General features: G+C 51.9%; 1 protein-coding gene across 1 annotated transcript in view; it reads right to left on the bottom strand.

Moving 5' to 3' along the window:
• AMER1 (APC membrane recruitment protein 1) overlaps positions 1 to 13,522 on the bottom strand; it is a 21,339-nt gene extending 7,817 nt beyond the window's left edge. Inside the window, exons 1-2 of the mRNA XM_004064279.5 lie at positions 13,356 to 13,522; positions 1 to 1,145 (exon numbers count right to left, since the gene is read on the bottom strand). The exon at positions 1 to 1,145 is cut by the window's left edge and continues 7,817 nt beyond it. Of these exons, the coding sequence (XP_004064327.3) occupies positions 1 to 1,047 (1,047 nt within the window). The 5' untranslated portion in view covers positions 1,048 to 1,145; positions 13,356 to 13,522. The remainder of the gene's footprint in view (positions 1,146 to 13,355) is intronic.
• Between the last annotated feature and the right edge of the window lie 1,027 nt (positions 13,523 to 14,549).

The following is a 14,549-nucleotide window of genomic DNA, read 5'->3' on the forward strand; positions in this document are numbered from 1 at the left end:
CTGGCCCCCAGAGGCCATGCTGTCTGTCATACTGTCCATGTCCTGTTCTGCTATTATGTCACCACAACCTGTCAATGAATCAAAGCTTTTCAGGGATGTCACATCCCCAAACAAGAGGCTCAGTGGGTCCCCCACAGGGCCATTGGGTGGGTTTACCTCTCCTGCTACTACCTTCTCCCCTGTTTCTGGGCTATGGGGCTCCTCTAGGCTACTGGCTTCAGGGGCAGGCTTGGGTTGCACATGTGCTGAGGCACAGGCCTCCATGGGTTTTTCTGGATCTTTACAGGCCATTTTCTCAGTAGCTGGTGGAGAAGGCTCTGGTGTTGGAGAAACTTTTGGCCCAGGGGCATCTTGGGGGTTAGCATTTTCCTTTCTAGGGGCTTGGAAGGTCTCCTCAAAGCAGGGCACCTGAGGGGCTGAGCTCACGTGCTCATGAGGCCTGGCTCTGACCCTCTCAGGCCCCTTGGCCCCTGGCTCACTTTGCTCAGCCCCAGTGACCTTGCTCTTCCGGTGACGGCGGATACTGCTAAAAAAGCCTTTTAGGCCTTTCTTTGGCTTGGGCATAGAGGGAACCTTCTCAGCCACAGCTTTCTCTGTGGCTCCAGCCACAGATGTCTTACATCTGGAGCCTGTCTCCAAAGCCCCATGGGCACTCTGAGAGCTGGGAAATTGGCAGGGTAACTCAGGCAAAGGCAGGGAGAAGCCAGTTCCTTCACTGACAACATCTTCAGGGCCATGGGCTGCTTCACTCAGGCCATCGTGGGTCTTGCTGTTGCTGAGACCTTTCTTGGAGCTGCCTTTCCCAGAACCTTTGCTCCGTCCCCCTCCAAAGAAACTAGGCAGAGTACAAATACCCTTCTTGCCACCAAAGAGTTTCATGGCAGTTTTCTTCAGCCTACCTGGGCCGGATGAGGATGGCTCTGAGGTTGGTCCTTCTGTCGCCTCAGCTGCCTTGTTCTTGGCTCCTTTTTCTGCTGTTTGTTCACGGGTACTCCCAGAGGCTGCAGCTCCCTTGGCCTGAGCAGCTTCATCCTTTTGGGTCTCCATGATGATGGCGACAACTGAGGTACGTCCAGCTGGAAATGCAGCCTCAGGCTTCCAGGCACTGTTATAACATTATCAGTCAGGAAGCATCACAGTGGGGTCTGGAGGAGATAGGAGAGACAAAGACAGAGAGACAGATACTAGTGAGCAAGCATCCAGGCTGGGTTTGCTTTCACCGGACATCAGGCTTGAGTGGAACAAGAAAGAAAATAAGGCAAAATGTGGGGCAAATCTTAATCCACTCGATATGCTTGGCTTGCTGGGCCAGCTCTCTCTGGGCCCCAAGGAAGCAAAACTCTACACTGAGCAACAAGAAGCCTTTATCCCCTACCTTCTTGCTGGGTCCACTCCCTTCAGACCATCCTAAGCTCAGGGGACCACTGGGCAGGGGGACCTGCAGTTGTGTGAAAGGCCTAGTGGTGCTATTGGCTGTGGGAGGTATTATCAATTATCAAAGGTGATGAGGATAGGGAGAGACAAGAAAGGCAAAAGGGATGTTGGCTCCAACATCACAGAATTTTTGAAAACCATCTGGCAAAACAGTCCATTGAGTCCTCACAGGGTTCTGTTGGATTCAAGCTTCAGTTTCACATTAGTCTGGGCTCTCACTGACATTTTGTCTGAGACTGAAAAGTGGACCTGAAGTTTCACCTCCAATCCAAAGCTTCCTAAATTGCCTGCAGAACCATGCTCAGGCTTCAGAATCTCAGAATAGGAGCCTCACACATCCACAAAGTAGGTCTGCAATCTAGAACCTGCTAAGACAATGAAATGGGAGCCTCAAGAAAGGTACTCTCTGGGCTTCAATATTCGCCATTCAAGAGGCCTATCAACATCTCTCCCTCAGAGAGGTGATATGAGGGTGGGTCTAAGCCAGACCCTCTATTGGCTGTCCTGCTGGGAAGATACTTTAATGCGGTCATCAATGGAACCCCAAATTCCACTTGAGAACCATGAGGTGGACTGTTTCTCCTCTACTCTCCTCCTCTTATTATTTTTGTCCCCATCTAGCTCCCTATCTAGGAAGGGAACTCCTTGAAGGCCCTACATGATTCATATTCCTGGTGTGTGAGATAGGTTCCCAATGGCTTTTTAAATAAATAAACCTGGTGCAAGCCACACCCTTCTGGTCAAGGCTCTCAATCCTCCAAATGCCCAAATACCAACAGAGATGGAATAAAAACAAGACCTAGCCACTATCCACCACAATATACCTCTGCACCTCTGGTCATCGGCTAGCTCAGTGACCAGCCTGCTAAAACCCAATGACCCCTCCCTGGGAAGTCCCTCACCAATTTGTCCCCTCTCTGTAGAGTGGCACCAGCAGATGGGGGAATCTGGGAGGAGAGGGGAGAGGGGAAGGGGAAGGGGAGGGAAGGAAGAGTAAGAGAGGGAGAGAGAAGCAAGCACCCTTGGTCCAGGAACAGCTGGACAGTACACCAGGCCTGTGATTGCTTGCCATAATAATAAGACTCACACATTCACCTAAAGTGGAAGACTGTGGACCAGCACTGAGCGTGGAAAGAGGCTGGCAGCTACACTCTAGCCTTGGAGCCCCTGGCTCTGTCTTGCAAACATTAATTTTGTGCCTGCTGCCTTGCTTGGCTTGACACTTGAACCATCAGTGTGATGATCCAAGCTTCCATAAAGAACACTCTGCATAACTGAATATTAAAATTGGAGCAAGATAACAGCTGGTTATCCAGAAAAGAAAAGAGCAGGTGAAAAGGAAAGTTCATTTGAACCTCTCTCTGCAGAGATCTGAATTGCCATTTGCTCAGGTTAGAAATTTTTCTGTAACATATTTTGACATCACACTGTTCCAATTCAGCTCTGCAACTGATAGTCCCACAATAGACAGCGCCTCCTCCCACCTCCAAATACACACACAATCACACCTAAACACACAATCACCCAGTTTTCTGCCCCTGGGTCTGGTGGGAATAGGGGCCCTATCATGTCTGAATGCCCCACTTTCCACAGCACATTTTTACCTCAGCCTTAAAATTACTGCTAAGGTTATCATCACAGTGTTGGGGATAGGGGAGTTGGGGAGTTGGGGAGTTGTTGTGAAATTCTATTCCCCTCTGGAATTCAGTGCTTCAGGGCAGGACAAGAAGGGAGAACTCCCAGCCTTTGCTTCTAAGGAGCTCCTAGGCTAACAGGGAGAGTCCTATATGTAACATTCTGTTAGAAACTGGACCAAACAACAGGAAATGACCGGCAGGCAGGAGGGCGAGGTGAACATTACCTGAGCTCTGCCTTCTATCAGATCAGCAGAGGCATTAGATTCTCATAGGAGCGTGAACCCTATTGCAAACTGCGCATGCGAAGGATCTAGGGTGCACTCTCCTTATGAGAATCTAACAAATGCCTGATGATCTGAGATGGAACACTTTTATCCCAAAACCTTCCTCCTCTCCATCCGTGGAAAAATTGTCTTCCATGAAACAGGTCCCTGGTTCCAAAAAGGTTGGGAACCGCTGCCTTAAAGAATAGCCCCTGTTATTTCTAAAGCTGGTTGGTGGAGTATCATTCTTTATACCTTGTAAACATATTCCAAGATAAATGTGAAAGGGAGAAAGACACTTCTTGGGCAGTAAGGCTGGGCCTCAAGGAAAACCTCACAGCCAAGTGAAAAACTTTAGGACCTACACATCCTTGTGAATCAAAGGCTGACTTGTCCTGCTGGGTTTGGGGCTGGAGTTCCTGGGAACAGAGTGATTTGGCAAATTGAATCACAAAGAAGGCTGCTTTCCAGAGCCTTGACGCCCCAGTTAGAGGACAGTCTCTTTGGGCTTTCCCTTGCCCTTGCTCCTATGCTCTGTGGGGGTAGAGGCCAGCCCACTCACCTCTCTCTGTATTGTCCCCTTTCCTGTCACAGGGAGCTGCAGTGTGTTGTGGAAGGAGCCATGGACCACAGGGCTGGGGTCCAGGCCATGTCAGCCTCCCATCTGCCAAGGGACCCTGAATGGGCCAGTGTAGCCTGCTGAGACGCAGGTACTTGTGAGCTATTTTGAGATCAAAACAGCTCCTCTACCTATCCTTCTACCTGCCCACTCCAACTACAGTGGTGTGATGAGTTGATGTGATAATAGGCACAAAAAAAGCACTTTATAAACTGTATAGTACAGTGCAAATGAGAAAGACTGTCATTACTGTTATTATTACTCCTTCCAGGTCAGATCCCAGTTTCTTAGGAAGCAACTGACCGTGTGTTAAAGGCTGTTCATTTGGGAAAGCCATTCACTGTGGGAAGCTCAGGGACTTGCTGCCTTGGCCCATGCTGAGAGGGAGACAGATATGAGGGGATTTTAAAAAGGTGTGTATATCTATACAAACTCCTCTGCTAAGAGGTTTGAAAAGCCCTCTGTGTGTGTTGTGGGAGACAGATGAATTACGCAGGGTGTCCCTGGGATGGAGTTTCTCTCCGTCTAGTTCAGGCCCTTCTCCTAACCAAGTCCAGAGTCATCTTTGCTGGCAGATACCAGCCTTAAACTGGTACTCTGCGCTCTCTCTCCCAGAGCCATGTCCCCCAACAGTCATTCACAGCATCTCTGCCTGTGTCACCCAGAACACTGGGAAGGAAGGTGGCAGGGTCACCCATAGCTGGTAGCTCCCTAGCCTAGCCCCACCTAGCTACCTCTGCCCTAGGCCTCTTCTCCATACTCTTTGCTATCCAACCAGGTGCCAAAGCTATCCTTCCCCAATGGGTTATGCTGCCTTTACTTAGGACCACAAGAGTTCACCAGGAGAGTGAGGTGGGGCAGAAAGCAAAGGAGACAGCAAAGGACAGACTCCGCAGATCCCCTAGGCTGGGACTGGCTTTCCCTGGGGGTCCTGTCAAGAAAGTGACACTGCCAAATGCAGGGCCCCACAACCCTCATGTTCCTTAACCAGTGTGTCTGAGTTTCAGGTGGGCTGGGGGTTAAGAGAACCCTCCCAAGCCACTCTGTGGTCCCTTGCAGGGACTGCCTGCTGCAGCTGCTGCTATCATGGCAGAAAGCAGGCTGTGGTAGAAAGTGCTGGGGCCATTCCAGCTCCCTGAGCCAGATTCAGGCCATTGTGGGGCCAGTGGAAGGCTGGCTACAAAGGAAGAGCTTCTTCCTTCTCCTCTCCACTTAAAACATAGGCAGGAGGCCAGCCACATACCTGCCCTAGAGACCCTTCTCAAGGAGAAGGGACAGCTGCAATATGAGCCTTGCACATTCTGCTCCAAATCAGCTTCCCGGGGCCAGCATGGCCAACTTAAAGAGGGCTGAATTGGGGGAAGAAAAAGAAGCATGTGGATTTATGCAGTAGCTCCAGAGACATGGCCTTGACCAGCCATAGTTCCTCAGGCCTGTTCCAAGCAGTCTTCCTGAAAGCAAGCCCACTTCAGGCCCACCTGCCCTTCTGTATGTTGGGGAGGGTTGGTTAAAGAAAAAATGGTGAGGATGGCCCTACAGAGAGCTGACCATTTCAGCGCTGGAATCAACTCTGCCAAGCTAGGGGAAATCCAGCAAGTTTTTTCCCATGTTTATGCCTCAATTTCCTTAACTGTAAAATGAGGCCATTGAGAGTGCCTACCTCTTAAGGCTATTGTAAGAAGTAAAACCAATGCACATAATGTACCAAATCAAGTGCATTACATAGCAGAAGCTAAAAACATTATAGTAACCAACTTTTATTCATATTTTATTCAAACTGTGGTAGAACAATTTCTAGAAGTAAAATCATCTCAGTCAGGTTGAGTAGGGTGCTCCCTAGGGCTCTGTGGGTAAGTCACCAAACCTCCTTGGGGCTCAGTTTCCCCAAATGGCAAATGGTAAATGAAGATAACTGTGTGGTCATGTCATAGGAGGCTTTACTTGCTCATTTAGCCAATTTTTGATATTCAGGGACCTAAAAGAGTCAGCTACTGGCTAGCAGCCAAGGATTATCTGGGACTTTCAACTAGCCAGGTTCTCTAGCCCAGGTCAAACTCAGCTAAAAGTACCAACATCAAAGGAAATGCAAATCAACAGATATCCTTCACCCTCAGGGTATTTACCACTTTATAAAGCACTCCCTACTCCCATACCCCCCCATTTGCCCTCCTCAGCCACCCATTACTCAGGCCTGGTGGGGGATGGCAACTCCTTGTCACAGAGAAGGAAACTGTGCTTAGACTTGGGAAAAGACTTGTCCAAGGTCACATAGTGAAATGGTGACAGAGCCACACTAGCTCCCAGAACTGTTGAGTTTCAATTTCATGCCATTCTGCTGCACTGTGCAGGCCACCAATCAAAGGAGGAAGACTGAGCAAGAGAACTGCAAAGTTTACCCTCACACCAGCAAGAACTATAATCTCCCACTCCCATCCCACCTCTGTCCCAGCCCTGCTAAGCCTTCTTTGCCACATTTCCAGTCCTCACTGGTTGCCACTGTTTGGGTCCTACCAAACACATTCCAGGAAGCCTGCTGACATCAGAATCTAGGGGCCAACAACCCAGCCTGTGGCTGCTCTCCTCATCAGCAACCCTACCACCACTCCTCTCAAACTACAGGACATGTCACTCTACTCCCCTTTTCCTTAAGAGATAGGTTTGAGTGGCCCAAAAACGAGAAACCTGCCAACGTGGACAAAGATGCAGAATTTGAGCTATTTAAAGAAAATGACTTATCAGATGATCTGGAACTTGAATGATCCATTTTTAACACCCATAGCCAAGTACTGCTCTCAAAACTATTTGGTCTGAGCCTAAAGGAAGGGCTGCTTGGCTTGGTGCCCTCTGATGGAGTTGTAGATGCAGCTGGCAGAGCCCCCTCAGCTACCCCTTCATCTACTCCTCCCCTAATTTGCAGCCTTCCTGCTGAGGGGCACCTCCTGCCCAGAGGGCATCTCACCAACTCCAGATGCAGCAAGACCCCAAATTGGGACTTCTCTCTCCTGTCCCAATTCCCCCACCAGCCCCTCTCAACTGATTTGTTTACATACTGAGCTTCGTATAATTCATCCTGACGGGCTTTGGTCTGTTCACTCATCTCTCTCAAATTGACCCTCCTTCATCTTACAGTCACTACAACTAGCACACAGCAGGAGCTCAAACAATGCTGATTCAACTGAATTCTAATTCACCTGAAGTTTCTTGGTGCGGAACTGGAATGCCAGCCTCACCTTCTATAGGCTGTGTGGTTTGAGAAAGTGGCCTAACCTCTCTGACACTCAAATGCCTTATCTGTAAAATGAAGAAAATGCTATCTACCATGCAGGATTGTGGTAAGGATTAGAGATGATCAATGTAAAAGCAAACTGGTAACTACATACTAAGCAGATATTCAATAAAGGGCTCTTGTGATGAGGCCACTTGCAGGCACCTTTTCCTCTCCAGCTCCCCAATTGCCACCCCACATTCTCTGAAGATGACACAAGCCTCTTAGCTGAGCTCCCTCTAGTCCCTCCCTGCCGCAGCACCCCCTGGCTCCCCTCTCCCATCTCATTCATCCTGTACGTTGTTGCCAGATTCATTTTCTTACAACTCCTGTTTCAGCACTTCACTCCTCCACTTACCAAATTATTCTCCATTGCCTACAGGATAAGGGCCAAAACCCTATGTCTGATGTTAAAGGCTTGCTCTCCCTGAGTGCTCCTTACAAGTTTCTCAGCCTTGTTTCTCTGCCTCTTGGCCCCAGCTCCAAATACACAGGGGTTTGCCCAGTCTGGGAGATGTGGTCACCCAGATACCACCTCTCCCTAGAAATGGGCTTTCCTGGTGAGTCTTCTTAGTGCCCTAGGTTCCTCCTCAGGCTCTTGAGGTCCCCTCCCTGCCCAGCTTGCCTTGAATGACAGGGACTTTGGGAGCCACTCACTTGCCACTCCCATCTTAGGCTCCCAAACTTTCTTAGAGAGAAGTGTATCTGAAGTGGGTACCATGCCCGCCTGCATAGGCTTCCACTAAGTCAGTACTAGCCCAGCTAGAGCGAGATCAGACAGGTGCCAACCCTTCCCCGCCCCCCGTTCAAATGAAGAATAGGAGAGGAACTAACTCCAGAGAAACAGATGTGACAGAGCAGCCAAGGAAACCCTACAGAGGAGCAGCTGGGTCAAGTGAACAATGGATTCCTCTGACTTTCCTATGTGTCCACTCCCCTCTACTAACCATGCCCTGTGTGAGAAACCAAGTGAGGAAACTGAAGCTTGGGAGGGGACAAGGAGAGTGTGATTCGAGGAAGAACTCTGGAATTGAATTGGGGACCAGGAGCTTTGGACTTCTGAGTTAACTTGAGCAAATCCTTTCCCTGTTCTGGACCTCAGTTTCTTCATATAGAAATGGGAGATTGGACCAGGGAGTCTGCTTGCTCCAAGTTGCCCTGAGAGGCTGGGGGAGGAGTGGTCTTGTGCCCAGTTTTCTAATGGCTGCTGAGTCAGAAGGCATAGCAGGGGGCCCTGGATTGGCTTTGAGTGTCCTAGGTCTTACTGTTAGGCCTGGTTACCTAGCTGGTTCGACCTAGTTCACCACTTCAGGACAAAGGTGCACTGTGGCCCAGCCTCACTCCTTACACCACCCCTCAACATTTTGCTCTTTCAAAATGCACTGAGTCTGGCCTGTGAATATTTCCAACATATCTAGAAAGGAGGGGGGCCAGAACTGGTCATGCCATTCCTCATTCCCCTGAAAAGAGCCACAGCCCCCAGCAAGAAGGGCTGAGCAGATGGAGAGGGAGGGTTGAGGCATACTCACTAGGGATGGAGGGTTAGTATCCACTTGGAAGCCCAGCGGGGGGAAAAACTGTAGGAGATGAAAGCAATGAAACCTCTATGCTGAAAAAAAATGCAGATCAAAGGGTCACAAAGGCCACTGCAGCACCAGTATGCCTGCCTATGACCACACCAAGCCCCTCAGGTCATTTTCTCCATTGTTCATATTTTCCCCTAATTCCAAAAGGGGAGGTGGAGGGAGCAACGTACTCTTACTGGGCTAGCACCTGTACCTCTGTAGTGGTTCTGGCTCCCCTGCCTGCCTTTGCTAGAAATACACTTACACATGCACAGGTTTGAAAAATAAGACAAAGCAGAGGAGATGGAAGACTGAGATTATTTAATTCAGAGAACAGAAGTTGGGGGTGGAGAGAGAGTTTAATGCCTATGAAATCTCCAATAGATCGTTAAGCAGAAGAGCAATGGTGGCCAGCTGCTCGCAACTCCTTCCCCCAACACACACACACACACACACACACACACACACACACACACACACACACACGCAAGGTTTAACTATAGCATGACAGGCTCAGATTATCCCTGGGAAAGAACTGGGCAATGAGGCAGGTGACCCAGGAATGAGTGACACAGAAAGGCTATGAAATATTGCCTCGGGGGCTTAACCCTTTATCATCCACTGTATCTGCCCAGACAGGATTCAGGTAGGGAAATTGAAATAACATTGGACATTCTCTCTTCTAGCCTCAGATAGCCTATCTGTTAAGCAAGGGGGCTGGAAACCCCTTCTCCCTCTTGGTTCTACCTGCCAGGCTTGCTACTGTTTCCTAGTGGAGCAGGGTTGTTTCTTCCATACACACTATCTACGAGTGGAGATGTAACAGTTCTTCAGGAAATTTCGTGTTTCTTTGAGACAGGGTCTTGCTCTGCTGCCCAGCCTGGAGTGCAGTGGCATGATCATGGCTCACTGCAGCCTTGATGTCTCAGGCCCAAGAGAGCCTCCTGCCTCAGCCTTCCAAGTAGCTGGGACTACAGGTGCAAACCACCACACCTGGCTAAATTTTTGTATTTTTTGTAGAGATGAGGTTTTGCCATGTTGCCCGAGCTGGTCTCAAACTCCTGGGGTCAAGTGATCCACCCGGCTAGGCCTCCCAAAGTGCTGGAATTGCAGGTGTGAGCCACCAGGCCCATCCCTTAAGGAATTTTTAATACCTCCACTATACTAGGAGGGGATCATTAGACTGCCAAATTCTTCCAACTACCTCCTCTCCTTTTGAAATTTTCAGTCCCAGCAAAGCTATAGGCCAAGACCAAGAGGCAAAAGAGACATTAAACGAGTGAGAGGCTCCCCTTATGAAGCTCCCAAATTAACTCAGCCCCACTTTCCTCTTAGGGAATGAGGGAGGTAAGATGAGGGGGATGGTTAATGAAATCTACATTGATTGGAGGCTGCTGGTTCCATGGGACATAGTGGAAAGAGCCACTGCACGGGAAGCAGGAGCCTATCCTTAAATAGCTGTGTGACATTAAGCGAGCCCCTGTTGCTTTCCAAGGCTCAGGATTCTCATCTGTAAGCATAGCAGTTCAAACTGGTGCTCCCCAAGGACTGCCCATCTGAGAGGAAGGTGTTCAGCAGAGGCCTGGGGAACACTTCTCAGCCCTGCTTCCCACCTCTTCCTGCCCTTTCCCCTGCAATGCCAAAGGGAGGCTGACATAGTAAAACTTTCCTTTGGAGGTAGCCTGCCCGCAGCTCTACTTCCAGATCCAAAGGTGACCTCTTAACTGGCTGACTTTGCAGCATGCTTCTGATCCCTTTCTAAGACCCCATTCTAAAACTCATTCAAAAACCTTGTTTTTATTACTGCATATTTATATACAAAAATAGCAACTCCCTGTCAATTCCCTACTCTTTGATGCCCCCTTCCCCTAAAAGGATCAGATTTCCATTCCACAGCCTGGCATCCGGGAAACCCCATCACTGAGCCTCAATCTCTTCTCTACCTCTGAGCCACACCATCTCAACCAGAATAGACTCATTCACTCCCCTCACCCTGCCTGTCAATCACTTTCTCCCTTCCCATTCCTGGGTCTGCTTATGCTTTGCCTACTAAACCCCTCTACTTTCTGGCAGCTTCCAAGGATGATCCCCCTGCTTATATAGATCTTTCATCTCTCTCCACATAGTTTGTCTCCTGGCTCATGAATCAGCAACCAAAGATATGCATGGTCTGGGATCTGAGCATTCCAAATCCCGGGCCTGTTGTTGGGGGAAGATATATCATGATTTTTTTCTTGTAGTTGCAATCATCCCCCTTCTAATCCATCCTCATTAGGCACACTCAATACATATCTGAGCCTTGAGTATCATTTCTCTAGTCACTTTCATATGAATCAGGACAAGCGCAAGTTGGAAAGGTAAAGGTCTTCTGGAAAACTCTACAAAGAAAGCAAGTCCTTCCGGAACAATCATTAACTGCTCTGCACTGCTTGGCTTTGAGAGGGTTGTGGCTGAGGTCCAGGTTTTATTTACTCTTCCAAAGGGTTCTGAGAGAACCCAGACATCCATGATATCAGACAAAACAGAGGCAGGCCAACTTAATTATAGTCTGCATCCTATTATAATTTAAGCCTGAATATGCCCAGGAGAAGTAGGCAGCCCTGGAGGAGTTCTGAGAAGAAAGAAGTCATCATGGGTGGGCAAGAGCCAGGCAGAAAGGCACCAAGGAAAAGGTAGGCCCAGAACTGAGGTTTGAGAAGGAAGAAGATTTGGACAGGTGTAGGCTGAGTGGGTTTGGGTGTGGGGAAGGGAGTTACATAGAGCAGATACATTAGGTGCCTGTTGGCCTGAGACAAGGCAGAGGGCAGGTCCAGCCCTGGGCTACAGATGCCCAGCTGCAAGTAGAGGTTTGTGTTGGGGCCTAATCAAGGTGGGAGGAGGTGACTGTAGTGTGATATCTGTGGTCCTGGCTCCTGTCATAAAGGTCCAGAGCTAGCCTTCCCCCAAGTGAGGAATTTACTGGGTCTCGTTGCCCCTCCTCAAGGTGCCCAAGCTTTGCCTGGGCCCTGCAGCCCACAGGGCTCTCCACACCAGAGGTTAATCAAAGGTTCAAGCGCTTACCAAGCCCCCAGTGGCTTCCTCTGTCCTGTTCCTCAAAAAGGCCTAGAGAGCCCACTGCCAGAGGTGCACCATTGTGCAGTGACTGTGCAGTGGGTGGTGCCGAATGAGGGGAGCCACACTGGGGGAGGGGGCTCTGCTGGAATCCCGGTGGGGCAGGCAGTCCAACAGTGCAGTGCCCTCTGCCTTGCCCATGCCCACGCCGCTGCAGCAGGCAGGCAGAGCCGCAGAGGAAGATGTTTGTGTGTGGAACAAGGCTCGCCTTGACCCCGCGGCCCTTGCTGAAAGCAGCCTGGCCAAACGGAGACCAGCTCTGCGGGGCCAGTCCAGCTGCCGCCTAGGCGCTTGGGCTGTGACGCATGTAGCGGGCACAGCCCCTCACCACCGGGGGAGCCAAGCAAAGTCCAGCGTTCGGGCGGTCACCAGTGTCAGAAGTGTCTCCAGCAGACAATGACAAGGGCCTGGCGGGCTGGGTATGTTAAGTAACTGCGAAGTTGGAGGGTTTGGCCACCTCGCTAGCTCTCCTGTACACAGAGATGGTATGATACGTTCCGTACTACAATGAGGGCTCCTTCGGCCTCTGGCAAGGAAATGCCCCCCAAACACCGTGCCTATCGCTATTTTTAAACGGGAGGCTGGAGAGGAAAACGCGGCCAGTATCCTCCAAGGGAAAAGGAGGTGAGGCGAGGCGAGGCGAGGCGGGAGACAAAGCGGCCTTGCAGCTCTAACTCAAGGACTAGCTTGCGCCGCTGCTCTAACCCAAGGACCAGCAAGAGCCCGGCTGCCAGCCAGCCTGCCCGACCGCGGGGGCGGGCGCCAGATGCGCCCGGAGGCCCAGGAGGAGGGGCGCGGCTAGTTGGGGCCGCAAGGCCAAGGTTCTGAAGGGAAGTGTGCGACTGAGCTCAGCCCACAGGCCCAACTGAGCTCCTCTGGGGAGGGGGCAGTCTGTGGATGTCCCAATCCACGCCAAAGCCGGTCTCCGTCGGGCCCAAGCCAGCACGCCAGCTTGAGTCCGCAGAAAGGAGGGAGAGGCTGGAGATGCACAGGGGAGGGGAGGGGCGGCAGCCAGGCAGCCGGAGACAGGGGTGAGCGGTACCCGCGTTACACAGCTGTTCCAGCAAACGTGCTACAACAAAGCTGCAGAGCTCCTGGCCTACAAATGCATGGCTTGGGGTGCTGGCTGGCGGCGCCCTTCCCGGGACTGTGCGGCAGCACGTGCGGGCCCATCCCCGCCCCCCCGAAAGCCGGGAGGCTTGGCCCAGGCTAGCCTGCCTTCCTACCCGCCCTCCCCAACCCCCTTCCCCCCAGCCGTGGTCGCTTGTGCCCAGGGGACTCAAGGCCGCTCTGCCTCTCCACCCGACAGTCCGCAAAGCGGGTTCCAAAGGAGAGGGGCGAGCGACCGGGACTCCGACCCGCCTAGTCCTTAGTGCCCTCCTCCAGTCCATAGGAGCAGAGCACGCGGGAATGCACCCGACCGCGGGCAGGCGGAGGCTCCTGGCTGTACGCAACGCTTACCCAGCCCGGTCAGGTTCCTAGCCCGGTTATTGTCCGCTGAGCCGCCCTGGGCCGGGCTGCAGCCTCGGCTGCCACGGCTGAGAGCGCCGCCACCGCAGCTGCTGCCGCCGTCGCCGCGGCTCCAGTCACCTCCAGCACTGACTCCCCTTCCCCAGGCTTTGGGTAGCTCCCCCATACCCCCTCCCCCAGTACTCCAAGGCCACCGGGTGGGGCATCTGCGTCCTGATTGGCAGGCATATGGCCCAATCGCTATGGTGGGAAGGCGTGCCCCGGCCCGCCCACTGTTTTCCTTGGTGCGTTTCTCTTTAAATGCAAATAAGTGCAGGCGTGGTGTTGGCAGGGGGCGGAGAGGGTGCGGAACCACTGGTTGGGGCTCCCCACTCCCGCCCCCACGCCGGGCTGGTAGTGGCGTGGCTACACCGTGGCCTCAAGGAGCCCGTCCTGCCCGGATGGGGCTCGCCGGATCGGTTTCGGTTTTCACGCACTCCCATTTCTGTGGCCGCTGTGCATTCGCGGTACTGTGCCCTGGCCGCCACCAGGACGTTTATTCCTGAGCTAGAGGCCGGCGGGGAGTAACGAGGCAGAGAGGTTGAGGAATCTGGGAAGACTGCAGAAACCCTTAGCACCTCAGCCGGCCTATCCTTAGTCGTAGAGACAAGGCCCTGCGGATCGCGCCGCCAGGCCACCCAGAGGAGGGACTCACCTGCCAGGAAAGCTAGCTGCAGCGCCTGCGCCCTAACTTCGTCCGCCTCTCTGGCACACCAGTGCCCTTAGAGACCATAGAGGCCAACTTCCACCCGTTACCGAAGGGCCCTCTGCTGCCCAGAGTGGGGAAAGTCCTTCCCCACAGTTACCCAGCCTGCCGGCGACAAGGGCCAATTTGGAATCCAGAGCCCCGGGCTCCCCTTCCAGGATTGCTTTCACTTTTCTTCTCTGAGATGATACCTGTTTCCATAGTTTGACCCTCACCCAAATTTCGCACCTTCTATGGAATGTGGAGGGAATCCCCAAGGTCTCCAGAGTCCCCCTTCCCCCATCTTTTGTGAGCCTGGCTTTCTGCAGGGCTTTTTCCTTGAAAAGTCTAAATATTGAGAGGAAAATCTTGTCTGGGCCCAAACCGGAGGTCAGGCTGAGGACAAAGTGAGGAGGCCTGTACCAGCCTTGTCTGCTACTGTGTGTGGGATATGGCAGGGA

The sequence above is a fragment of the Gorilla gorilla genome, chromosome X (assembly GCF_029281585.2).
Source record: "Gorilla gorilla gorilla isolate KB3781 chromosome X, NHGRI_mGorGor1-v2.1_pri, whole genome shotgun sequence".
Lineage (NCBI taxonomy): Eukaryota > Metazoa > Chordata > Mammalia > Primates > Hominidae > Gorilla > Gorilla gorilla.